Source organism: Peromyscus eremicus, chromosome 23, assembly GCF_949786415.1.
Source record: "Peromyscus eremicus chromosome 23, PerEre_H2_v1, whole genome shotgun sequence".
Taxonomy (NCBI): Eukaryota; Metazoa; Chordata; class Mammalia; order Rodentia; family Cricetidae; genus Peromyscus; species Peromyscus eremicus.
The window spans coordinates 40,374,965-40,387,308 of NC_081438.1; the positions used below are offsets into that span (position 1 = coordinate 40,374,965).

Sequence of the window (12,344 nt, forward strand, 5' to 3'; positions counted from 1 at the left end):
GTGCCATAAAGGGAAAAGTGAATGAGAAAATTATAACAATAATGATATTTCTATCACAGTGTTATAATCCTTGATAATTACTTTTGTATATGTTATTTTGTTGTTGTTGTAGGAAAAGCCACTGACGAAATCTCTGCAGCGTGGAGAAGACCCCCAGTTTGATCAGGTATGTGACGTGCTGCTTCGCGTGTTGTGTGTTTTCTGTTTGTTTTGAAGTGTGCAAAGCCGGGGCTGGAGATGGATTCAGCAGCAAAGGGCTTGCCCAGTGTGAGCAAGGCCCTGGTGTCTGACGCAGCTTAGGGTCGGGAGGAGGAGCCACCGTAAAAAAGAAGCAGGCAGGCAGGGGTGCTCACCATCATGCCGGAAAAGCCATCAGTGTGTGGTTGTAATACCCTCAGGGTCTGGAGAGACAGCTCAGAGGTTAAGAGGACCTGGGTTTGGTTCCCAGCAACCACATGACAGCTGACAACCAGTTCACTGCGTGGCAGAGAGCATGCACACGCATCCAGCAAAACGCTTCAACACATAAAATAAAAGCCTAATGAATCTCAAAAAACCTTGTGCCCTGGGCATCTCCAGCTGGGCGTTAGAGACATTCAGGAGACACCCTGTGATTTGAATTAAGTTCCAGAAGAATATAAGCAGGCCCTCAGTGTTTCGTTTTGTTTTTCCCTAACAAGTTAGAGGCCAAGAAAAAATGACTTTCAGGGAACTCCACTGAAAAAGCAGCTCCCGCTGAATTAGCTGTAGTCTGTGACGACCAGCTCTCTACATTAGAGCTCATTTATGGTTTCATCCAGTTATTTCCAGTCCTGCCAGACTTCATGGCACACATCTGGAACCCCAGCCCCTGCAAGGCAGAGGCAGGAGGATGTAAGCAAGAGGCAAACCTGAGCTACAGAGTAAAACCCAGCTGGAGGCAAGCCTGAGCTACAGAGTAAAACATAGCCATTAATAAAAAGAGAAGTGTGAATACAGTGCTCGCCTGCCATGTCCTAGATGTGATACTCAGTACTGGAGAGAAATTCGGGGGTTGGGGGGGATGAATTGACAATTTTGAAAGAGAAAAATTGCCTCAACCATCATTATAAAAACATGGAACCTTAGGCTCCAATGGAAAAGTAGTAAATTTTTAAAAAACTTATTTAAAAAAAAGCAAAGAAAGTCAATATTAGGTAAGGATATCAATGTCCAACACCATGTACTGAGCACGTGACATCAGAAGGGAGAGACCCTGGCCTTGTCACTTCAGAGGGGCTTTAGAGCCGCCTAGAATGATGCATAGCAGGACATTGGAGGAAGATGGACGGTGTCGTGGTGCTACCCAGACTTCCGGAGTATATGACGCACAGGACAAAGTGTCTTCAGACCCTTTAGTGGGCGCCTGTATTTGAGCCAAATAGTGCTTACTGCCCTACGGCCTCAGACACTCTTGGGGTCTTATGGTCTGGGGACCATGCAGAGAGGACACACTTTCTGTAGAGCGTCGTGTTTGCGGCAGAGGGGAGACACCCCAGGCTTCACAAATCTGCAGTGTTGCAGCCACAAACACTACAGAGACGCAGTTCTCGGTCCCAGGCTGGTGCTCAGGTCCAGCCTCCTGAGCTGCTGTGACCCTCGCTTGGCTCTGGAGCTGGCAAACTTGGCTGTTTAGCTGGACTCTGATAAGATGGAGAGTGGACCCCACCCCTCTGCCCCATGATGTCGGTTGTGGTTGTCACCACGACTCGATTGGTCAGAGACACTTAGTGAATGTGTCCATGTGCTTGGTGTTGCCATTTCGTGAGTGGTAGGTCTGGGCTCTTCCTGCTTATCCCAAATCATGCGGCTTAACTACAGTTCATCTTTTCATTCAGGTGTTTCATTCAACATTGTAGAAACACAATACCATGTGGAGTTAGACAGACCTGGGCTTACATCACAACTTCCACATGGAATTCACTAGATCATTTTTAACCTTATGACACAAACTGTGGCCCATGGACCGTATTAGGAACATCACCTGGCGGCCCTGGAGCTACAGACTTCGCAGCTCAAAAAGAACCCCCAGGGGGGCCATGCTGCCAGGTCTGCTGTGTTCTGAAGAGGGCTAATGAAAGGCTGGGGGGTTAAAGAGGTTTTTGAGGAGTTGTAGACCAATAAGACATATTTTTCCATTCCAGAAGAAGGCCCTCACCAGCAAGCACCCAGGCACATGCTGGCACACCTGGGCAACAGAAAAACAAACACAGGCAGGCTGCCTAAGGTTAGACTCTGCCCTCAAGGCCGTGTTTACACAGAAGCCACACAAAAGTGGCACTCTGCCAAAAATAGTTATGTAGCAGATGACGTCACTGTCATTCGGGTCCCCAGATATCTGGTGTCAGCCATTTTGTGCTAACGTAGAGCTACCCCCGGCCATGTCTAGTGTCAGCTAACTTGTACTGGATGTCCATATCAGCGCCATATTGTCTAGACATAAACTGGCTCTTACATCCTTCTGTTCCCTTTACACATATTTTACACATATGCACTGAAAGCTCGGGAAGGCCTGTTCTGTACCAACGCTGTCTGTAAAGATGCTTTAAGTGTGAACCAGTAGTAAGACGGTCGCCCAGAACCATAAGACACGGAGCATTGCCCCTGATCTGGCCACAGCCCAGAGCAACACTGGCCTCTTCCACGTAGAAGAGTCATCGCCTGAACCTTTCTGGTCAGTTTCTTCACATCTGTGACCAGGATTCTTCAGCATTGCCGTCAGCGAGCTGCTGTTGAAATGGTTTTAAGAGACCTAAAAGGTGTAGGAAGGTCCCTGGACTTAGAATCACATGAGTTCCAGAAAAGAAAATGCTCCAAGTTTCCTACAGTCAGCAGATGTTAGGAAAGAGGTCAGCCTGCAGAGGTCGGGGGCTAAGATGTGGAAGACCCCAGTGCCCGTGGGATGGGGCTTACTCCTTTTGTCAGTATCAAAATGGACTAAATGACAGCCTCACGTTACCACCGGGAAGCTGTGTTTGTGGAGGTGCAGTGGGAGACCTTTGAAGAACAGGTATTGGGGAGCTTGGAATTGATGACGATTAGACATGAACTAAAGCAGAGGCAAGGAGACCATACACAGGATGGTTACCACTAACATTTAAGATAATCAATATTGATGGAAGAACGAGAGACAGAAGAACCCAATGCAAACCAGCTTTTAAAGTAATTTCCACTTAGTTCAACTGAGTGCCTGGAATACACAAGCTGTGTGTGATGGCTAATCTCGGCTGTCAGCCTCACACACTTGGGACGAGAAAACCTCAACTAAAGAATCACCTCCACCAGAATGCCACGTGGGCCTGCCTGTGGGCATTTTCTTGATTGCTAACTGACATAAGAGCCCAGCCCACTTTGGGTGGTACCACCCCTGGGCAGGTGGACCATACAAGAAGGGTTGCTGAGCATGCCAGTGTAGCAGGAGTCTTAACAGGTCTTATTAATAAAATCTAACCTGAGCCAGGTATTGGGGTGAATGCTGGTAAATCAGATGCAGAACAAGCCACAGCTAACCTCACCTGGCCAACTTCTCAGCTGATCTTGTTTCCTCAGACTGGAAGCCTCTGTGTCCTCATCCAGAATGGGTCTCAGCTGAACTGTGCTACTCAAAACCTAAAAGCTTAACCAGACAAATGCTTAACCAGACAAATGCCTAACCAGACAAATGCCTCTAGTTTCTGGTCCTCATGCCTTATATATCTTTCTGCTTTCTACCACAACTCCCTGGGATTAAAGGCTCGCTTTCTGGGATTAAAGGCGTGTGTCGCCATGCCTGGCCGTTTCCAATGTGACCTTGAACTCATAGAGATCCAGAGGGATTTCTGCCTCTGGAATGCTAGGATTAAAGGTGTGAGTGCCACCATTTTCTAGCCTTTGTATCTAGTGGCTGTTCTGTCTCTGACCCCAGATAAGTTTATTAGGGTGCACAATATTTTGGGGAACACAATACCACCACATTTCCTCTTTTTTGTTTAAAATTTAAAAAAAGCTTATGACTAATACAAGAAAAATTATATCCAATAAGTATATACAATATACACAGTCAAGATTATATTAACAATGTCTCGTCCATTAACATTTGACAGATTCAGACTCCATTCTGAAAAACTCCATTAATATATAACAATGTCCAGTCCAGTAACATTTGATAAACTCAAAAAATTTCATTACTTATCCTATTTAAAACAAGTAATTCCTTTTTAAAAGTATTTTTTCTTTTCATAATAGATTCAGTAATCTACCTTTTGTCATTTTTATATCTTCCCCCTTTTCTTTTCAGTGTAGATTCAGTGATCTACCCATTTATCCTATTATTCTCTTTTTTCTTTTTTAAACAAAAACTCTGAATCTTGTTCAGCTTTTTTTTCCTGACCATTAACAATTAACAACTTGTAACCAACCATCATGAACAATGACAGTATCCAAAACTCATTAAACGACCAAAAACCTCCCATCCCACCTCTTGGGAATGTAGGCATCATTTTCTTAAAATTACTTCCTGTTTTCTAGGGGTGAAGACATCTTTAAGGAATCCTGAAAAGAAAATTTTTGGGTTAATTGTCAAGTCCTGTATCATTTGTCCAGTCTCTGCATAATGAGAAAGTGCAGGGCTTGTTTCAAGTCCTTGTTCAAGTAGTCTGTCAGGCTGAATCATCTCAGCTAGTCATCTCAAAATTGTCCTGAACAGTTTGTAGTCCAAAGTTGATCTTTTGGTGGTGTTAATCAGCTTAATGGCTTTACCATAGTTCATGTGGAATCATCATTGTGGGATCCTGTCATCTTTTTGAAGATTTCAAAGTGGCTGTTAGGTGTGGTCATGGTTCCCTGCAGACTTTTGTGTGTGTGTGTGTGTGTGTGTGTGTGCTTTACATATGGGGAATGCATGCCATAAGATACTATTGCCTCCTTAAACCTTCGTAAATCTAACATTTCAATTGGAGCCCAAATATTTTGTGTATTCACTTGATCAGGTAACTGCTGTATGGTTACCGGATAAATTAAGGGTGACTGTGTAAAAACAGGCTTTCTTTCTGTAACCTTATGATCCAATCTTGAAACAACTTCACTGTTAATTTCTTCTGTCTGAATTTGAATTTCTCTATAATTTACTTTAACAGGTTTAACAGGTTTTTCTAAAACTTTTATCCTGGCACTTAAATTGACTATCTTTTTAAATAGTAAAATGAGGATAAGAAAAGTAATAAAGTGCATAATTCGATCAACATTAATCTTCTCATGTAGTTGTTCCATTATCAGACTGCCTAAAATTTCAAACAAAGTCCAATTTTCTTCCAATGTACACATAAAACCCATTTTTTTAAATGTGGAAAAAATTCTCTTTTAAATAGTTTCCTTTAAAATATCTGATATCTTAATTGACTTACCAAGTCTGCGTAGAACAGTAGAAATCCGAGAGAATTTCAAAACAGCCACCTAGTGTCCAAGGTGTGAAGAGAGAGAGAGAGAGAGAGAGAGAGAGAGAGAGAGAGAGAGAGAGAAAGCGTAGCCACAAGTTCTGGCTAAAAGCTTAAATCCAGCCACGTGTTCCCACTTGAGCCGAGTCAAGCCTGGGCTCCGGCTTCCTTAAGCTCCGACCACGTGCATTGGCTTTACAGGCAGGGACCCTGTTTGGCAGGGCAGGCCTAGTTGTTTGTAGCACCGGCTTTAAGCAATTAGCTCCAGCTGCAGCTAACCGCTTGGGGCTACGGTCAGTCAGGCCTGAGACCAAGCCAACCTGGGCCTGAGCTAGGGAGCCGGGCCGCCCAGGCGGGAAACTGGACCTGCCGCCAAGCCAAGCCAAGCCAAGCGGTTTTTAATGGATTCTTGTCACATTGGGCACCAAATGTAGAAGTAACCGTCTTATTAAATAAGAAACACAGAACCAATGCAAAGAGGAAAACCAAGAGATCAGAGCTAAGAGCCTTACCCGTCTGCTGCAGCTATCCTCTTCAGCCAAGAGACCTACTTCCTGTGTGTTTGTCTTTATATAGACTTTCTGTTCTGCCTTCTCATTGGTTGTAAACCCAACCACATGACTGCCTCGTCACTGCCTGTCTGTACAGACCTCCAGGTCTTCTATGGTTGGTATTGAGATTAAAGGCGTGTGTCTCCAATGCTGGCTGTATCCTTGACCACAGAGAGATCTACCTACCTCTGCCTACCAAGAGCTGGGATTAAAGGCATGCACCACGAACGCCCAGCTCTGCTATGGCTTGCTATTAGCTCTGACCCCCAGGCAACTTTATTTATTAACATACAAATAAAATCACATTTTAGTACAAATAAAATATCACCATACACCAGTAATAACGTTCCTCTATGGCCTCTACGTCTGTGCATGCTTCCAGGGGTGTGCTGTGAGTTCTGGCCTTGGCTTTGCTTAATGATGGACTGTGAGCTGTGAACCAAATTAACCCTTCCCTCCACAGACTGGTTGTGATCAGGGTTTATCACAGCAGCAGAAAACCTAGGACCCTGTGCATGTATACAGATACGATAGAGGTCCTAGCCTCAAAAAACTCTCAGGCCCAGAAGGAAGACAGTGCCTTATGCTTAGAAGTCCAGCACGGGAAAGCTAGAGGTACATGTCTGAGTTATCCAGAAGTTCAGAGATGAGAATATCGGGTGAGTGTCACAGTGAGTCATCAAAGCACTATGACTTCATCATCTAGATGAAGAAGATGGACTGAGTAGTGACCCATGGATAAAGCTGTCGAAGGGAGGGAGTAGAGAGAGTGGAGGTCACGGCATTGGGAAGTGGGGAGGATGCTCCATTGCAGTGGGTCACGGGAGTCACACCAGAGGAGCCTGGACCGTGTTCTGTAGATTAGGATTAGCAAGCAGAGGGAAACTGTTTACGGGGCGAAGAGTGGGAAAGGCCGTAAGTTAGTTTTAGATCGGGGGTAGGAGAATCTAGAGACATGACAAGATGGTCACTCAACACAGATCTGAAAGGGAGAGAGAAGGGATGAAAGGGAGAGCAAGGAATGATGGGGCAGCATCACAGAGCTCCAGGGAGGAAAAGCCTTTCCAAGAAAAACACACCAAGGAAAAGAGTGCCAGAAACTGTGGAGTAAGCCTAAGAAGATGCACTGTCCAGGGCGCTTCAAGGATATGGGGGGGGGGGGCATTAATCATAATAAAGGAACATTTTGGGTACAGAAAGAGCAAAGGGGTAGATTGGATTTAAGAGCTCAAGGGAAGTTGGATGTGAGGGAAATCTTGGCTGCAGGGACTGTTCATTTGGTGTGATGAACACATGTTCTTGCCAAGTGTGGTGGCTCACGCCTTTAATCCCAGCCCTTGGGAGGCAGAGGCAGGCGGATCTTAGTGAGTTCAAGGCCAGCCTGGTCTACAAAGTGAGTTCCAGTACAGCCAGGGCTGTTATACAGAGAAACTCTGTCTCGACAAAACAAAACAAGCAAACAAAAAAACCCAGAACATATGTTCTTGAGACAGGTCTTTCTCTGTGGCCTGGGCTCACCTCTAACTCCCCCTCTGACTCCCACCCCTTTGGCAAATGCTGGGATTCCAGGTGTGCACCACTCTGCACAGCTGTTGAACACTTTGCATGGTTGAAAAATCCATGTTAAGTGGTCTGAGGGCCTCGCTCGCTCGCTCGCACACCTAGGCTTTTGCCCCTCATCGTGATTGGCAACACCTAAGGAGCAGCATGCCGGAGCGGGACCATGGCGCCTCTCATGGGCTCTGCTTTGTGTTATGTGGAGAATGTGCTGTGACCTGTGGGCTAGCTATTTTACCTTCAAGCACCTTTCTTCTGTTATCAAATTTTTGTTTTTAAAGATGTGGCTTTTTTTGTTGTTTTGGTCTTTTTTTTTTTTTTTTTTTTTTTTTCAGAGCTGAGGACCGAACCCCCGGGCCTTGCGCTTGCTAGGCAAGCACTCTACCACTGAGCTAAATCCCCAACCCCAAGATGTGGCTTTTTAAAAAAATCATTGTATGTGTATGCATGTGTGCCTGAGTGTGTACAATAATACCATGCCTGTGCAGGAGCCCAGGGATTCCAGAAGAGGGAGAACTTGGAGTTGCACGTGGTTATGACCTGCAGAATGTGGGTACTGGGAGCCAAACTCAGGGCCTCTGGGAGGCAGCGACTGATCTTAGCTGCCGAGCCTCCTCCCCCGCCCCTCCAGACATCCTTTTTTTTTTTTTTTTTTTTTTTTTTTGTGGTTTTTCGAGACAGGGTTTCTCTGTGTAGCTTTGCGCCTTTCCTGGAACTCGCTTTGGAGACCAGGCTGGCCTTGAACTCACAGAGATCCGCCTGGCTCTGCCTCCCGAGTGCTGGGATTAAAGGCGTGCGCCACCACCGCCCGGCGACATCCTTTTTTTTTTAAAGTTTAACGCCCCAGCCATGTGATTTCTTGATTTTGCAATCAAACAGCAGCTGACGAGGATGGACCTGGGTGAGTGGCAATCAAACGCGGTTAGAAGAGAAATGGATGCCCGTGTTCAGAAACGTCCCTTCGCTGGGGGAGGACCTCAGCGCTTTCCTAGCAGAAGGTGGATTCACAAAGGGCGCATGCGCAGACGTGACAGCTAATGAAGAATCACTCACTATTCTTGGGTGCACCTTCCAGCTGTGCGCACCTGTTTTCTCTGACCTTAGCTTTAGACTGTTGCCTGTGTGTGGTCTAACAATGGACAAACAAAACTGAAATGCCGCCTGAATGACCTTCACACAAAATACTTAAAACCAGAGTGGGTTCGGATTCCTGACTTTTACATACACGTAGAGGGATGGGACCTAAGTCAAGTATGAAATTTGTGTATATAGCATGTACACTTTCAATATATAGCCTCAAGGCGATTTTATGCAAAAAATGCAAATGATTTTATGCATTAGTAATTCAGATTTGTAACACTTTTCCACCTGAGGTGTCAAATGCCAGCACTTTACAATTTTCAGATTTGGGGGCTTCAGGAGTGTTCAATTTATAATTCAGATATTGTATTCTCCCTGCTATATCACTAACTGGACTACCCCCCCCCAACTTAGCGCTTGGAGCAGCCCCTGTTGGGGAGTGGAAGACATTTCCTCTTTATCTCTTATTGCTCCCCAAAAGGGCTTTGGCCAGAGCATCAGGTGAGAGTCCAAATATCAGAACCAGACCGTGATTGTCAGAGGTAAATTGTCCCGCTGTGCTCTGTGCACAAGGATGCACAGAGGAGCTGAGAGAAAGTGCTGGAAGCTAACTGGGACAGGGCAGCACCGTGAGACCCTGGAGAGGAAAGACAGTCCAGGAAAGCCATGACAAATAGTAAATAGCGTCCCTTGCTCTGGAGACTTCGGCAGACATAACTACAGTAAAGGCCACTGTTTGGCATCCGGGTTTTGTCCCTGCTGATACATCAGATAAGAGACATCATTGGTATGGCCAGAATGGACATCAAACGTCAAGGACTAAGGAGAGAGCTGACAGTGATGTGGGGAGAGGAGGCATCTGTGATGCAGGAAAGACTGAGAATCCTGAAGAAAGGACAAAGGGCAGCGGGGGAGGAGGGAGCAGAATCCGGTGAGGCCTGCGCAGTTCCCACAGACCCACTTACATTAGTGAACGCCAATGGTTGTGTTCGGTTTTCATTTGCTGTCATGAAGGTAACTGAGACTTGGGGGTGAGATGGACACTGTACTAACAGGCTTTAGCTAGGTGACAGGTTTTGGTTCCAGGATGGCTCTAGCTGCGATGCTCAGTGTCATTTCTTGTTGCCTTAGGAGTGAGTCATAGCCCAAAGGAAACTTGGGGGTCAGGGTCCGATACCTCCCACATAAGTCTAAGGGTGGACAAGCATGTGTCGCTCAGCCCCCTCTGTATCAAGCATCAGGAAGCTGGCAGGTGGTTGACACTGTGCTTATATGCTGGAGTCAGAAGTGTGGGAGCATACGCTAACCCCCCATGGATTCTCAAAGAGGCCCTGAGAGTCGGTGCTTGGACAGGTAATAGTAAGGCTCTCCCCACTGCATTTGCCCCTAAAATGCCTTTGATTAGCTCTGGTGGATAAAATTCTGCCATCAGCTTTGGTCATTCAGCCAATAATCTCATCAGGATCATTTAAATTGTATCCATTAGCATATAAAGTAGCAGGCTTTTTATAGCATTTTCATGCATGCATACTTTTGGTTGATTCTCCCTAGTCTATCTCCCTGGCCCCCATTAACACTGTATTCTCCCACCCACAGTGTTCCGCCTTCCCTTTCATTCCAAACCCTTCTGTTTCCTCCTCACCCTGTCCCCGAAAGCCTGTTTTCCCCCATGGCATAGACCCCTTTTTAGTTTCTCAGCCTCCACCTACACTCACTTCCACATGAATGCATATATATAAAAATTTAAAGCTGGGTCCACAAATGAGAGGGAGCATGCAATACTGGTCTTTCGAAGCCTGGGTTGCCTTGGTCACTATAGTACCTCCCAGTTCCATCCATTTTCCTGCAAGTTCTATGATTTCATTTTTTCTTCATGACTGAATGAAATTCCATTGCATATATGGACTGCATTTCTGTTACCCATTCATTCACTAATGGACCTCTTCCATTGTGTATATGGACCATGTTTCCATTACCCATTCATCCATTGATGGACCTTTTCCATTGTATATATGACCCACGTTTCCATTACCCATTCATCCATTGATGGACCTCTTCCATTGTGTATATGGACCACGTTTCCACTACCCATTCATCCATTGATGGACATCTTCCATTGTGTATATGGACCACGTTTCCACTACCCATTCATCCATTGATGGACATCTTCCATTGTGTATATGGACCAACGTTTCCACTACCCATTCATCCATTGATGGACACCTGAGCTACTTTGACCTCCCTGTCTCTGAGGTAGTATAGAGAAGGTTCGGAGTTTATGATAGCTGGGTCATATGGTAGTTCTAGTTTTAGTTTTTAAAATGTTTTCTTTTATTTTTTTCATTTATTTTTACATACCAACCACAGTTTCCCCTCTCTCCTCTCTTCCTGTTCCCTGCCCCCAACCTCTCAATCTTAATTAATGCTATATAATAATTGGTTTTTATTACAAACCTTTTCATACATGTACATAATGTATTTTGATCACATTTACCCACCATTACCTCTGTTTTCCCCCATCCTACTACTCTGTTATCCCTTTCCTCTTCCCAACTGGCTTCCTTCTGGTGTGTGTGTCGTGTGTGTGTGTGTGTGTGTGTGTGTGTGTATGTGTGTGAGGGGGGGGAGGAGGAAGGAGAGGAAGAGGAGGGGAAGAGAGTGAGAAGAGGAAGGAGAAGGAGAGGAGGAGGAAAGGGAGGAGAGAAGGGGGAGGGGGAAGAGAAGGAAGGGGAAGCAGGAAAGAAGGAGATAGGGTAAGATTCAGGACCTTCATTAGGGCTAGTTACAGAAGTGTGGCATGTTGGAGGGAGGTGTTTACAGGAGCGTGGACACCTTACCAGAGGCTATACCACTGAAGAAAAATGTGTCTCCCTCTGCCTCGGGGATCGCCTCCCTTCTACGACATGCTGGTTTTAGTTATTGAGAGGCCGGCCCCCACACTGATTTCCACAGGGATGCAGCAGTTTACATTCCTCACACCTGGAAGTGTTCTTCTCTCCCACATCCTCGCCTCCTTCACTGTCTTGACGACAGCTACCCTGACTGGAGCGTGGTGGCAGCTTTGAATAGTTTCAATTAGCATTTCCTCAAGACCTGAGGATGTTGAACACTTAAAAAAAAAATCTTTCACAAGTTCATATGTGTATGTCATCTATTTTGATTCCAGCCCCCATTATCCTTCTTTCCTTCCATCCCATCATCACCGAGCCCTTCCCTCCCAACAAGTCCCCTTCCTGGGTTCATGTCTGACTGTGTCTGTCTGTCTGCGTGTCTGTGTCCCACTTCTTTTACGAGTGGCATGCATGAACTTGATTGGAGTGTCATTTACTCCAGCAAGGACAACTACACCCCCAAGGACCGGGACCCCCCCCCCCCAACCAGCAGCCACTAATGGCCTACAGCTCTTTGGGGAGATGTTGGGCTTCATGACCCCCTCCCCCACCCCTGATAGACCAGTGTCAAGGGCAGACAACCACTCCAGCTGTGAGATGAACACTTTTAAAAACATTCACTGTCCGTTTGGTTTCCTTCCCCTGTGAACTGTCAACGGAGTTCATCGGTTTATTGACTGGTGGGCAGTTTTGAGGGTTGGGTGGTGAATGTTTGTGCCTCTTTGTATGATCTAGATAATAACCCTGTTCTGAGGGGTAGTTCATAGTTGCTCACCTTCTCCATAGCTTCCTTTTTTGTGCAGAAATCGGATGTGCTTTACATCTGGACTTTCACT

General features: G+C 45.8%; 1 protein-coding gene across 1 annotated transcript in view; it reads left to right on the plus strand.

Moving 5' to 3' along the window:
• Fry (FRY microtubule binding protein) overlaps nt 1–12,344 on the plus strand; it is a 249,244-nt gene that overhangs the window by 70,391 nt on the left and 166,509 nt on the right. Inside the window, exon 3 of the mRNA XM_059248951.1 lies at nt 113–166. Within this exon, the coding sequence (XP_059104934.1) occupies nt 113–166 (54 nt within the window). The remainder of the gene's footprint in view (nt 1–112; nt 167–12,344) is intronic.